This window comes from Phyllobates terribilis, unplaced genomic scaffold, assembly GCF_046119375.1.
Source record: "Phyllobates terribilis strain yellow unplaced genomic scaffold, ASM4611937v1 Scaffold_5__5_contigs__length_657084704, whole genome shotgun sequence".
Taxonomy (NCBI): Eukaryota; Metazoa; Chordata; class Amphibia; order Anura; family Dendrobatidae; genus Phyllobates; species Phyllobates terribilis.
Window position 1 is genome coordinate 609,839,991 of NW_027362765.1, and position 15,177 is coordinate 609,855,167.

At 47.6% G+C, this 15,177-nt stretch overlaps 1 protein-coding gene across 1 annotated transcript in view; it reads left to right on the forward strand.

Moving 5' to 3' along the window:
* Positions 1-3,725: 3,725 nt before the first annotated feature.
* Positions 3,726-15,177, forward strand: part of LOC141273745 (dual specificity protein phosphatase 13A-like) — a 67,195-nt gene continuing 55,743 nt past the window's right edge. Inside the window, exon 1 of the mRNA XM_073686071.1 lies at positions 3,726-3,967. Within this exon, the coding sequence (XP_073542172.1) occupies positions 3,849-3,967 (119 nt within the window). The 5' untranslated portion in view covers positions 3,726-3,848. The remainder of the gene's footprint in view (positions 3,968-15,177) is intronic.

Here is a 15,177-nt window from a genome sequence, read left to right on the forward strand (position 1 = left end):
TTATCTTTTCTTGCCACAATCGTATACAAGATTTGTCCCGTGCATCTCCCCTACTGTGGAACTTTGTACCCCAACACATCAGACTCTCGCCTACCGTGGAAACCTTCAAAAGGAAGCTGAAGACCCACTTCTTCTGACAAACGTACAATCTGCAGTAACTCTCGCTCCACCATACCGCTGCATGACCAGCTGTACCCTGACCTACTGTATCCTCACCCATCCCTTGTAGATTGTGCGCCCTTGCGGACAGGCTCCTCTCTCCTCTTGTACCAGTCGGTGACCTCTTATCACATGTAAAGCGCCATGGAATAAATGGCGCTATAATAAATATTAATAATTATACTACTTGTACTCTGTGTCAATTGATGGCACTTTCCTGGTGTCTGCCCCTAATTTGATGTGTTTTGGCAGCTTTTGGGCCCATTTGAAGGTGTTGCGTATGCGTTTGGTTTTGCCCCCCATTGAATCCAATGGCATTCAGCTATGTTCGGCAAATATTCGATGAATAAATAGGTGAATATTGCAAAATCGGCGATCGTAATCCGAACCGAATATTGAAATATTCGCTCATCTCTAATAATGACCATCGTTACTTTTGCAGGAAAAACGGAGAAACTTGGAAGCCTAAAAACACCATCCCAACTGTGAAACACGTGGGTGGCAGCATCATGTTGTGGGGTTGTTTTGCTGCAGGAGGGACTGGTGCACTTCACAAAATATATGGCATCATGAGAAAAGAATACTGTGGCAATACTGAAGCAGCATCTCAAGACATCAGCCAGAAAGTTAAAGCTTGGGCGGAAATGGGTCTTCCAAATGGAAAATAGCCCGAAGCGTACTGCCAAAATGGTAACAAAGTGACTTAATAACAAAGTCAATGTTTTGGAGTGGCCATCCCAAAGTCCTGATCTCAATCCTATTGAAAATTTATGGCCAAGCTGAAAAAGCAGGTGCAAGTAAGGTGACCTACAAACCTGGATCAATTACACCAGTTTTGTCACGGGGAATGGGCCCAAATTCCTACCAACTATTGTGAGAAGCTTGTGGAAGGATATTCCAAACGTTTGACCCAAGTCATTTAGTTTAAGGGCAATGGTCCCAAATACTAATCAAATGCATATAAACTTTTGACTTTGCAGTAAGTAATAAGAAAAATATTTGGATTTGAGAGTCCTCAGTCGTTGATACCTTTTAATGGCTAACTGAAAAGATGGTAACAAATTGCAAGCTTTCAAGACTACGCAGGTCTCTTCATCAGGCTAATATACCACAAAATCTGAAGAGTCACATATTTATACACAATAAGACACACAAAAAATGCAATAGGTAAGACAGGTGATGGAAACCAGAGTTATTATGGAAGAGATAAACAGTTCTGGCTATAAATATTTTAGCAGATAATAGATAAGGAGTGTGAAGGTTTTATTGTCCTGTGACTAGGTCCAGTGTTATGATGGCCTCACAAGTCTGAGGGGCACATTCCTTAGTTGATGTAGAAGAACATAAATCCATGCGACACATTCATTCCTGCTTTGAAAGTGTTAAAGGTCATCATCAGTTTATATTCGGAGACTCTCCTTTCTCTTTCAGATTTGAAGTTACCTTTTAATACCAGTAATTTCATGTCTTTTATGCTGTGATCAGGGGAACAAAATGCTTGGCTACAGGTAGATCTATTCTTTTTTCTTTTATTGTGTGGCGATGATGATTCATCCTTGTTCTAAGTTTTTGCCCTGTCTCCCCTACATAAAGACCCCCAGCTGGACATTTGGCACATATAATTAATTATAAAAAACTCTATTGTTTACAGCCAAGCCATCAGATACAATCGGATATGTTCCAACCCTGTGGATAGAGACAAACTCCTTGATGGCCTCAGAAAGACCTTTTTGAAACAGGGCTACCATCCAAGAACAATTGAGAACCAGATTGCAAGAGCCACCAGAATATCAAGGAATCATCTCCTACATTACAAAACCAAACAAGAAAACAACCGGGTGCCTCTAGTAGTCACCTACAATCCAAATCTGGAGGCGCTAAGAAGAGCTGCACGGAAACTACAACCCTTACTACAAAAAGATGCCCGATTACAATCCATATTTCCAGATCCCAAACTTCTGTGTTTCAGGCAGCTCCCAAATCTAAGAAGCATCATTGTCAGAAGCTCCCTGTCATCTCCTCCAGTCACAGGTACCTTTCCTTGCAACCAGAAAAATGTAAAACCTGTCTGTTTATAATGACCACAGACAAGATAAAGATCCCCAATTCACATCAGGACTATAAGATCCCAGGTACGTTCAGCTGTATCACATCTAATGTAGTGTACTTAATTATATGTACCAAATGTCCAGCTGGGAGTCTTTATGTAGGGGAGACAGGGCAAAAACTTAGAACAAGGATGAATCATCATCGCCACACAATAAAAGAAAAAAAAATAGATCTGCCTGTAGCCAAGCATTTTTTCCACCAAAATTTGAAAAAAAAAATCTTTCCAAATCAGACAATGTGATTTTCAGGACTTGTTTTCTCATTTTGTCTCTCATAGTTGAGGTACATATATACAGTGGGGAAAAAAAGTATTTAGTCAGCCACCAATTGTGCAAGTTCTCCCACTTAAAAAGATGAGAGAGGCCTGTAATTGACATGATAGGTAGTACACACACAAATATATACATACACACTAGCTATTGAACCCGTTCTACACCCGGGTGGCGAGCATTTTTATTGGTACCTTTTCAGCACCATTTTTTTGAAATCTGAGAATTTAAATATACAGTGTCTTCAATAAAATGGCGCCGGAGATCGCGGTGTACGCACGTGCTGATTCCGGCGCCATTTTATTGATGTAATGTACTACATCAACATAGCAGTGCGCACGTGCTGGCCACATGGATAATGGCAATAGCCAGCGCCTACTCACTGCTATGTTGACGTTGTAGTGAAATTCTTTAATAAATGGTGCCAGAGTCAACACATGCACATCCAGCGTTATCCGGTTTAATTTTGTTGAAGACACTGTGTGTGCAAATTCTCATACACAGTGTCTTCAATAAAAGTGTCTTCAATATAATGGTGCTGTAGTGCGGTATGTGCACACACTGAGTCCGGCACCACACTGCACAGGCGACACCCATCCCGGCTTTGGACAGAAGGACGCGTCCAGCGTTATACATAAGATATATATTGTTATTTACAGTGTAAGTAAAGTATATAATAAAAATGAAAACTAATTTTGTAGTAAAATGTAACTGTGTTAAAGGTTTTCTAGTTTATTTGGATTTCACCTTTATGTGATTGCATATAGTTGTAGAAAACGCTCCGTTATAAGAGAGAATGACATTTATGGTTTTTCATGAAACAAATGGGAATTAAAAGAAAGTATATTTATAAAATAGTTTCTTGCCATTATATCAAGATCTAATTATTTTTGCATAAAATCAGAATCCAACTAAAAAGTACCACAGAACAGAAAAAATTCTAAACACGTTTTACAATGAAATTAGATTTTTTTTAAAACAAAATTTATGTATTTTTCCTATTTTAGGAGGTTTAAAACTCCATTGTCCTAGATACTAACTAGTAAAAGACACATTGTTTGTTTCAGTGCCTTCCCCTCTTTAATACAATAAATTTGTTGTTATGCTAGAATTCTCCTTACATTCTAGAGACAATTAGTCTCTGTTTCAACTCCCCAGCACCCTGTAACCCATCAAGCACCATCTGAAGACTGCCAGTCAGCTGTTGCTTGACATCAAGTGTAATTTAAGAAGCACAGTCTGATATATGCGACACAACTGTCACTGACAGGAATCTCTTTTCACTGTTGCTGTTTTACTGGGTCTCCAAAAATGAGAAAGTTATGCAGGGACCCCCCTCCTGTGCAAGAGCTAGAAGGACTTCTAGAAAACTACAAAGGGGGTACACACCATGTGGATGAAGTCATCCCAAGCCTCTACCTAGGAGATGTGTAAGTTGCATTTTTATAGCAATAAATAATATAACAATGTGTCTCAGGTTACATCTAACTAATTCAGAGCAATTGTTAATGAAGTCAATGAGCTCAAATCAGAGCATCTGCCAAATGCTGAAGTGTGCTGCATTATTTGTTGTAAATGGCTTAAATATGTTACTGTTTTGACCCACACATTTAACATTGAGATCACTATAGACTATTATTTTATTATTATTTTACTTGGGTCTAAGGAACAAGTGCTGCCTTGTTAATTTCATGTTCAAATGACATTTATGTAAACCGACATTAGTGACGTACATGTAAAGTTTGGGCACCGCTAGTCAAATTTACTGTTATTGGAATTTGTGAACAGTTAAGCAAGTTGAAGATGAAATGATCTCTAAAAGACTAAAAATTAAAGATGACACATTTCCCTTGTAATTTGAGCAAAAAAATACATATATATTTTCTTTTACATTTAAAAATTACAGAAAGGAAAATGGGCCAATGGAAAGGTTTGGGCAACCTGCATGGTTAGTACCAAGTATCACAGCTTATAAACCCTTTTTGGAGCCAGCCAAGTGTCTTTTAATTCTTGTTTGAAGGATTTTCATCCATTCTTCCCTGGAAAAATCTTCCAGTTCTGTGAGATTCCAGGGTCATCTTGCATCCACTGCTATTTTGAGGTCTAGCCTCAGGTTTTCAATGATTATCAGATAAGGGGACTGTGAGGGCCATTGTAAAACCTTCAGCTTGCACCTTTTGAGGTAGTCTATTGTGCATTTTGGCCGGATATGACCACGCGATGGGGGCGTTTCACTAGCCGGATATGACGCATTGCCCACTTCTAGTTGCGTTCCACCACCTGACTCAGGTGGAACGCATTTGATACAGGAAGCGGCCGGCCGGCGTCCTATGCTGACGCCGATCTGCCGCGTGGTTTGAAATCATGCTATGCCATGGGCTCTCACCTGTAAAGGGTCACACTAAATTGGACACAGTATATACAGTAAATGCATATGTGCCCACTGACAACTTACCCCTGACGAAGCTGCGGTCTAGCAGCGCAACGTGTAGGGTCTTCAGTGCCAGAAGGTAACTATCCCAATTCATTCCTTTAGCACATATCAATTAATGATATGACTACCCAGGGAGATTTCTACCATTATATACATTTTTGTGTGTTATCTTGCTTATATCTTGCTTATAATATAGACGTCATGGTATTTTGACAGCTATGTTTGCTCTGTACTTTGGGATATTTGACAAATGATTTTCTATATACCTGCTGTTTAAAGGGGATTTATTGATTTGGGTTACCACACCAACACACCCCCTTTTTTGCAACTGTGTAGTGCAATGTTATGCCTACTTTTAAATGTTTTTATTTTCTTGTGTCTGTGGTCATTTGTAAAATTGTGATTAATAAAGGTTTTTTGATATATCTTTTCTATTTTTGGGTGTGCATAGTTTTTATACCCTGAGTCTTGTTCTCTTATCAATATGCTTTAATCATGCCAGGTTACTGTAGCACCCCGCCACGCTCATTTGTAGCAGTGCCCACCTCCCTTTTTCGTTTATTCTAAATAAAACAAACAAAAAAATCAAATATACACATATTTGGTATCGCCACATCCAGAATCGCACGATCTATCAATATATAAAAGGAATTAATCGAATCGGTAAACAGCGTAATGAGAAAAAAAATCAAAACACCTGAATTATGTTTTTTTGGTCGCTGCAACATTGCAATAAAATGCAATAGCAGGCGATCAAAAGATCATTTCTACCCCAAAATGGTATTAATAAAAATGTAAGCTTAGCGCGCAAAAAATAAGCCTTCACCTGGCCCAAGATACCGAAAAATGTAGATGCTACGGGTCTCTGAAAATGGCGACATTTTTTTTCACCATTTAAATAAAAAAAACTGATACATATTTGATATCTACGAACTCATAATGACCTGAGGAATCATAATGGTAGGTCAGTTTAGTGAACATGGTAGAAAAAAAAAAAAATTGTGGAATTGCACTTTTTTTGCAATTCCACCGCACTTTAAATTTTTTGGCCTTTTTCTAATACACAATATGGCAAAACCAATGGTGTCGTTCAAAAGTACCACTCATCCTGCAAAAACAGAAAAGCCTAAGGTCGTTAAGGGGTTAATGGTTGGCAAGATGTTCTTTTCTTGAAATTTTGTGCCCTTTTTTCTCCACACATACCTTTGATCATTGTGGCCAACGAGTTCTATTTTAACCTCACAGGTCCATAGGACTTGTTTCCAAAATGCATCAGACTTGTTTAGATGTTCTTTTGCATACTTCTGATGTTGAAGTTTATGGTGAGGACACAGGAGAGGTTTTCTTCTGATGACTCTTCCATGAAGGCCATATATGTTGAGATGTCTCTGAGCAATAGGACAATGTACTACAACTAATGATGAGCGAACCCGTGGTTGTTTAGGTTCGTTGGGTTCAGCAAGACTTTTTAAAAAGTCCGCTTCGGGACCCGAACTTGACTTGACCTTGACCCCAGACACCGAACCCATATAAGTTCATGGGGACTTGAACTTCAGTGCTGTAAATGGTTGTAAAATAGTCGGAGCAAGGGCTAAGGGGCTGAAAAAGGAAGAAAATTAGGGGTAAGAGCAGGACAATTGCCCTGCAAACATATGTGGATAGGGAAATTACTCAAAGGGTTCTGTCACCATAGCAATCATGGTAAAATATGAGGTAAGTAAACAACATAAAAAATTTACAGTACCCTCACAGAGTCTGAGACTTGCTACCGTCAGTCCATTTAACAATTTCACCCACAGAGCATGGGGCACAGTACCCCAAGAGATCCAAAATCTATTCCAGTAGCGTACGCTACAAATGCCACAGATGAAAAGCCATTAGTATGATCTTGGGTCGAGCTGGCGGTCCTCAGTGAGGCTTGCTGTCAGAAGAAAAATTTTACCCACCGAGCATGTTTCCACATTTCCCCCACAGAAACTGATAATATATTTCACCCACAGAGCATAATTCCACATTTCACCCAAAGAAGCTCATATCAAATTTCACCCACAGAGCATGTTTCCACATTTATTCCACATAAGTTGTTAACAAAAATTTCACCCGCAGAGTATGGGGAACAGTATCCCCATAGAATCTTCTTAAAAATTTCACCCACAGAGCATGGGGCAGAGTTCCCCCACAGAAGTAGCTTACAAATTTCACCCACAGAGCCAAACGTTTATCTTCAGTAGTGTACAGTAGAGCAGCCGTAGATAAAAAGCTCGTAGTTTGATTCTGGATACAGATGGGCATCTGCCGCGAGGCTTGCTACCGCCAGTCCCAGCCCCTTTGCCTTGGGAAGCCTCCCCAATGCTGTTGCCTTAGGGCCTCGGGGGCCCAAAGTGTTCAGAGCAGGCAACCAAGTCTGAATACTTCAGCTAGGGATAATGGAATTGTACTCTGTTTCTATTTTCTTGTTTGTTCGAACTGGGGCCATAATTAAGAGGGGACCCAGTGGAACACAAAGTGAAGGAACTGGAGGCATTCTCAGCCATCCAATCTCAAACCACCCACAGGCGAGGTTACAGAGTACACACGAATAACAGAGAATCAGGGTTCTATTCCGGAGAGGCAGCATGATAAATGTGTACCCCATCCAAGGAAGGCAGCAGTCAAGCAAATTAACCACTTCTCAACTGAATCAGTGTCACGCAAGGTGAGTGAAAGACTAAGTGCTACAAAAAGGGAAGGGGGAAAGGGAGCACAGACTCTAGGGAAAGGGGGGAGTGGATACCTCCTAGGCTGATCTGATATCACCCTGTCTCCACTAACGTCCCTATATTGGTTCCTCACCAATCACCGCACGTGAACCTAAACCCTGTATTTCCATTGTGCTTGGCCCTGGATAGGGAAGGGGGGAAGAGCACTAGTTGATCCCCACTAACAACTAAAGACAACAAGGGAAACAAAGGGGAAAGTAGCTTAGCTTTAGCCGACTTCAGAGAGATAACTCCAAGCGTCCTCCTAGCACCACAGAGGAAGATAGCAGTCTGAGAGCTCCAAGCATTCACAAGGAAACATGAGAGTATCACTGGCACCTTCCTTTTGCAAAGTGAAACTATTTAAACACCCAAGCCAGGGTGTCAATTAGCAGGATGGAGGTAGCTGCTGGGTCCTAGAGTGAAACAGCTAAGAAGGTGTCTGTAATGCCAAACGAAGAGATCTTCTGCATTCAACTGCAGAGCGACTATCTGTCACATCTGACACCTGTGACAGTCAGCAGTGTATATTGCAAGACAAAATAGCCATTCATGACAATTCAGAGGCTCTGTAATTCGAATGAGTAGCTAAATCCTTTAATAAGCATTAAGCCTGGCAACAAAGGTAGACAGCCAACACAGTGTTTTTATTTTTTATTTGGGGAGGAGGCCCCAAATGAAACGAATGGCAAATAGAGTAGAACACTGGTTGGGTGAGGCCGTTACAGCTGTCTAGTCAGCCAAAGGTATGGCCAAGTCCTATGTGATCCATGCCTGGTTCATTTTAAGGAATATTAGGTTCCCCATGTTGGATGTGGACACACCCCTTGCCGTGCTAAACACGTCAGGAAAGGCCAGTGTAACGGGTCTGGAAGGCGGAACCTCTGGGCTACTATACAAGGGAGCGGTCCTTGTAAGGGAGCGGGTGGCGACCAGGCAGGCAGTCACAGCAGGTGACCGGGACAGTCTCTGGGTGTACGGGCAGGAGGTCACGGCAAGTGATCAGGGCAGTCTCTGGAAGAGCGGGCTGGAGGTCACGGCAAGTGACCGGGGGAGTCTCTGGAAGAACGGGCTGGAGGTCACGGCAAGTGACCGGGGCAGTCTCTAGGTAAAGGGTAGGTACGACCTGTGATGGCTGAACCTCCAGGTAGGCTAGCAAGGCAGATGGAGGATGTGTGCTCCCAGGTGAGCAAGCGAGAGTCTCTGGAATAGCAGGTGGTCACAGCACGTGACGGCGGAGCCTCCAGGTAGGCAAGCAGGCAGGTAGCGGAGAAGCGCTCCCAGGTGAGCGGGCAAGAGTCTCTGGAATAGCTGGTGGTCCCAGCACGTGACAGCGGAACCCCCGGGCAGGCAAGCAGGCAGGTAGCGGAGAAGCGCTCCCAGGTGAGCGGGCAAGAGTCTGGAATAGCTGGTGGTCACAGCACGTGACAGCGGAGCCTCCGGGCAGGCAAGCAGGCAGGTAGCGGAGAAGCGCTCCCAGGTGAGCGAGCAAGAGTCTGGAATAGCTGGTGGTCACAGCACGTGACAGCGGAGCCTCCGGGCAGGCAAGCAGGCAGGTAGCGGAGAAGCGCTCCCAGGTGAGCGGGCAAGCTGGTCCATAGACAGACTGACCGGAGTTGTAAGGCAGACCGTCGGACCTCAGGCAAGCAGGCAGGTAGCTGATGTGCGCTCCCAGGTGAGCGGGCAAGTTGGTCCTTAGACAGACTGACCGGAGTTGTAAGGCAGACCGTCGGACCTCAGGCAGGCAGGCAGGTAACAGGAAATCAGGCAGGATTAGGACAGCAAGCTGGCAGGAATCTGGCAGGTAACTGGCAGGTAACTGGCAACGGGACCTGAGGGCTGAAGCAGAGTAGAACGGTGCAACAACATTGCTCGGGCACCTCCATTTTGGAGGAGGTGCCTTATATATGGTAAAGTCCTCCGGCCATTGGCCGGGGACTCCTTAGGACGGCGCGCGCGGCCCCTTTAAGAGGGAGGGAGGGCGCGCGCGCGCGCCCTAAGCACAGTGGCCGGGAAGGAGCGCGCGCTGCCAGCAGAGCGGGAGAGGGACGCCGGGCACGGAGCAGAGCGGTGAGGGGAACAGCGTCCCTGCCTAGCAGAGGGCAGGGACGCCGGCACTACAGTACCCCCCCCTTTAGGCCCCCCTTTTTTAGGCCAGATAGAAATTTAGCTAGGATGAGAGGGGCATGGATGTTCTCCCGGGGCTCCCACGTTCTCTCCTCAGGACCAAACCCCTTCCAATCTACCAGAAAAAAGGTCTTTCCTCTTACCCTTTTGGTGGCAAGAATGTTCTCTACCTCAAACTCGTCCTCAGCAGAAACCGGAGCAGGAGGCGTACCTGTAGACTTGGAAAAAGAGTTAAGCACCACGGGTTTGAGGAGAGATACATGGAAGGAGTTAGGGATCCGTAAGTTGGCCGGGAGTTTCAATTTATAGGCCACCGGGTTGATCTGACTGATGACCTCCAGAGGACCGATGAACCGAGGCCCTAACTTGTAAGAAGGTATCTTGAGTCGAACATATTTAGATGAGAGCCAGACTTTATCTCCTGGACGAAATTGTGGAGGATCCAGGCGTTTTTTGTCAGCGTGTCTTTTCATACGCTCGGATGACAGAAGGAGTGCGGACCGGGTACTCTCCCATATGGAGGAAAATTTGCTAACGAGAGATTCCGCAGCCGGGTTGTCCACAGAGGTGGAGACAGGAAAAGGAATCCGAGGATGCTGACCAAAGACTACAAAAAACGGGGATTTGGAGGAGGATTCGCTCTCGTGATTATTATAAGAGAACTCGGCCCATGGTAGGAGATCCACCCAGTCAGAATGGTGGGCATTAACGAAGTGCCGGAGGTAACTGGTCAGGTTCTGATTGATCCGCTCCACTTGACCATTGGACTGTGGGTGGTAAGCGGAAGAGAAGTCCAGGGTGACGTCTAGTAGTTTACAAGTGGCTCTCCAGAAACGTGAGGTGAACTGTACCCCACGATCCGACACGATGTGGAGGGGCAGGCCATGAAGACGGAAGATGTGGCGGATAAAGTCTTTAGCCAGCTCGGGTGCAGACGGAAGGCCTGGCAGGGGAATAAAGTGAGCCATCTTGGAAAAGCGGTCAGCGACCACCCAAATGACCGTACAACCGGCAGAGACGGGGAGATCAGTTATAAAGTCCATTGCTATATGCTGCCAGGGGGCAGCAGGTACAGGAAGCGGAAGGAGGCGTCCGGCTGGCAGATGTCTCGGGACTTTGTTGCGGGCGCAGGACACACAGGCAGAAACAAAGTCTATTATGTCCTTGTGCAGGGTAGGCCACCAATAGTGCCGGGCAATAAGCTGGAGGGTCTTTTTCTGACCAGCGTGGCCAGCTAGTTTAGACGAATGGCCCCAGTGTAGGATCTTCTCCCGATCAGGTACTGAAACAAACGTCTTACCGGGAGGGAGACGATTTAGACTCACGGGAGCCACCTGCATTACTCTGGCGGGATCGATGATATGTTTAGGTTCTTCCTCGAGATCGGACACCAGAAAGGATCGGGACAAGGCGTCTGCTTTGACGTTTTTGTCAGCCGGGCGAAAATGAAGAACAAAATCAAAGCGAGCAAAAAACAAGGACCACCGGGCTTGGCGCGGGTTAAGTCTCTGGGCATGCTGGAGGTAAGCCAAGTTCTTGTGGTCAGTGTAAATTATTACCGGATGAAGAGCCCCCTCGAGTAGGTAACGCCACTCCTCCAACGCCAGCTTGATGGCCAATAACTCTCGGTCTCCTATGGAATAGTTGCGCTCAGAAGAGGAGAAGAGTTTGGAGAAGAAGCCACAAGTTACCATTCTCCCGGAAGATGATTTTTGAGTAAGTACCGCTCCGGCTCCAGAGGAGGAGGCGTCAACTTCCAGGAAGAACTGCTTGTTGCCGTCCGGGCGATGCAGCACCGGGACGGAAGAGAAGGCCTGTTTTAGGGAAAGAAAGGCCTCCTCTGCTTCGGGCGGCCACTCTTTGGGATTAGTACCCTTACGGGTGAGCGCGGAAATTGGGGCAGTCCGGGAAGAGAAGTGCGGGATGAAGAGGCGGTAATAGTTGGCGAAGCCCAGGAACCGTTGAATAGCCTTCAACACCTCTGGTCGGGGCCATTTCTCGATGGCAGACAGTTTCTCAGGATCCATTTGTAGGCCGGTCTGAGAGATAATGTAGCCCAGAAACGGAAGCGAGGTCTGCTCAAAGAGGCACTTCTCATATTTAGCGTAGAGATGGTTCTGCCTGAGCCTGAGCAGGACCTGACGAACATCCCTCCAGTGAGTCTGGAGATCCGGAGAGAAGACCAAGATGTCGTCCAGGTACACCACTACGCAGGAGTAGAGAAGGTCCCGGAAGATGTCATTGACCAACTCTTGAAAGACGGCAGGAGCGTTACAGAGGCCAAAGGGCATTACCAGATATTCATAGTGGCCGTCCCGGGTGTTGAATGCCGTCTTCCATTCATCCCCCTGACGGATACGAACCAGGTTGTACGCCCCACGGAGGTCCAGTTTGGTGAAGATTCTAGCCCCCCTCAGACGATCAAATAACTCCGGAATGAGCGGAAGGGGGTACTTATTCTTCACCGTGATCTGGTTAAGGCCTCTATAGTCTATACAGGGACGGAGAGAGCCGTCCTTCTTTTTGACGAAAAAGAAGCCTGCTCCCGCCGGGGAGGTAGATTTCCGGATGAATCCCCTGGCCAGATTCTCCTCAATATATTCGGACATCGACCGGGTCTCAGCAGCGGATAATGGATAAATACGCCCACGGGGAGGAGAAGTACCAGGTAACAGGTCGATAGGGCAGTCGTATGGTCTATGAGGGGGTAGTGTCTCTGCCTCCTTTTTATTAAAGACATCAGCATAAGACCAATAAGGAATCGGAAGTCCAGGTAGATTAGCTGGGGTAGGAGAAGGACGGACGGGATGAACGGGAACCAGACAGGTCTTATGGCAGCCCTGTCTCCAGCGAAGGACTTCTCCGGTCTGCCAGTCAAGAACGGGTGCATGTTTCTGGAGCCAAGGTAGGCCTAGCAAGAGGGCGTGAGAGAGTCCAGGCAGAACATGGAAGGAGATACTTTCAGAATGCAGCATTCCCACCTGCAGAGTAATGGATTCGGTGATGAGTTGGATGGGGCGTGGTAAGAGCCCCCCATCCACGGCAGCAACAGACAAGGGTACAGCCAGAGGTTTGGTGGGGATGCGGTATTTCTCTACCAGGGACTGTGAAATAAGATTCCCGGCTGCTCCAGAGTCCAGTTGGGCTAGTTCGAAATAACGGTTCTCCCCGTAGACGATTGAAACTGACAACAGCAGGGATGGAGAGGATTTATTCTTGTCTAGGTGGACCTCTCTGAGCGAACCTAGACACAGGCGTTTCCCGACCTCTCCGGGCAGGCACGGATCCGGTGCTCCTTACTGCCACAGTAGAAGCAGGTCCCCTCGGCACGGCGTAAGTCCTGACGGGTCTTGACCATCTTGGTCTGGTCGACCTGCATAGGCTCAGGAGGGTGTACCTGGTTAGAGACAGAAGGAGTGACGGGTTTCTGAAAAGTAGGAGCTAGACGTGGTAACCTCCTCTCACGGGTGACCTCTCTGGCACGCTCCTGGAACCGTAGGTCAATCCGGGTGGCAAGAGTTATTAAGTCATCGAGAGTGGTAGGAATGTCCCGACCGGCAAGTTCATCTTTAATACGGCCGGACAGACCCTCCCAGAAGACGGAAACCAGAGCGTCGTTATCCCAGGCCAGCTCCGAGGCAAGGGTACGGAACCGTATGGCATATTGGCCCACGGTGAGACTTTCCTGACGGAGGCGTAGCAACGATGATGCGGATGAGGTCTTCCGTCCGGGTTCGTCGAAGACTTTCCGGAAAGCCGTGAGAAAAGCAGGCAAGTTGGACACCAGGGGGTCTCCTCTCTCCCATAGAGGATTTAGCCAGGCCAGGGCCTCCCCGGTGAGATGGGACATGATGAATGCAATTTTGGCTCGGTCGGAGTTAAACTGGTGGGACAATAGTTCAAAGTGCAGGGTGCACTGATTTATGAAGCCCCGAGCCTGGGCTGAGTCGCCTCCGAAGCGAGGAGGTGCAGAAAGCCGAGGTCCGGGGTAGGATATCATGGTGTTAGTGGACAGCGGAGCAGCCGGATTGCGAGACATGGCACTGGCGGAGGTTGTTGGTGGAACAGTCAGAGTGTCCAGGCGAGTATTGACATTCCGCAGGTGACCCAGGATGGACTCCTGTTGGGACCTTTGACGGGACAGTTCATGACACAGGTCCGAGAGCGAGGGAGCTTGGGTGCCACCGGGTTCCATGGCCCGAGCAAACTGTAACGGGTCTGGGAGGCGGAACCTCTGGGCTACTATACAAGGGAGCGGTCCTTGTAAGGGAGCGGGTGGCGACCAGGCAGGCAGTCACAGCAGGTGACCGGGACAGTCTCTGGGTGTACGGGCAGGAGGTCACGGCAAGTGATCAGGGCAGTCTCTGGAAGAACGGGCTGGAGGTCACGGCAAGTGACCGGGGGAGTCTCTGGAAGAACGGGCTGGAGGTCACGGCAAGTGACCGGGGCAGTCTCTAGGTAAAGGGTAGGTACGACCTGTGATGGCTGAACCTCCAGGTAGGCTAGCAAGGCAGATGGAGGATGTGTGCTCCCAGGTGAGCAAGCGAGAGTCTCTGGAATAGCAGGTGGTCACAGCATGTGACGGCGGAGCCTCCAGGTAGGCAAGCAGGCAGGTAGCGGAGAAGCGCTCCCAGGTGAGCGGGCAAGAGTCTCTGGAATAGCTGGTGGTCCCAGCACGTGACAGCGGAACCCCCGGGCAGGCAAGCAGGCAGGTAGCGGAGAAGCGCTCCCAGGTGAGCGGGCAAGAGTCTGGAATAGCTGGTGGTCACAGCACGTGACAGCGGAGCCTCCGGGCAGGCAAGCAGGCAGGTAGCGGAGAAGTGCTCCCAGGTGAGCGGGCAAGAGTCTGGAATAGCTGGTGGTCACAGCACGTGACAGCGGAGCCTCCGGGCAGGCAAGCAGGCAGGTAGCGGAGAAGCGCTCCCAGGTGAGCGGGCAAGCTGGTCCATAGACAGACTGACCGGAGTTGTAAGGCAGACCGTCGGACCTCAGGCAAGCAGGCAGGTAGCTGATGTGCGCTCCCAGGTGAGCGGGCAAGTTGGTCCTTAGACAGACTGACCGGAGTTGTAAGGCAGACCGTCGGACCTCAGGCAGGCAGGCAGGTAACAGGAAATCAGGCAGGATTAGGACAGCAAGCTGGCAGGAATCTGGCAGGTAACTAGCAACGGGACCTGAGGGCTGAAGCAGAGTAGAACGGTGCAACAACATTGCTCGGGCACCTCCATTTTGGAGGAGGTGCCTTATATATGGTAAAGTCCTCCGGCCATTGGCCGGGGACTCCTTAGGACGGCGCGCGCGGCCCCTTTAAGAGGGAGGGAGGGCGCGCACGCGCGCCCTAAGC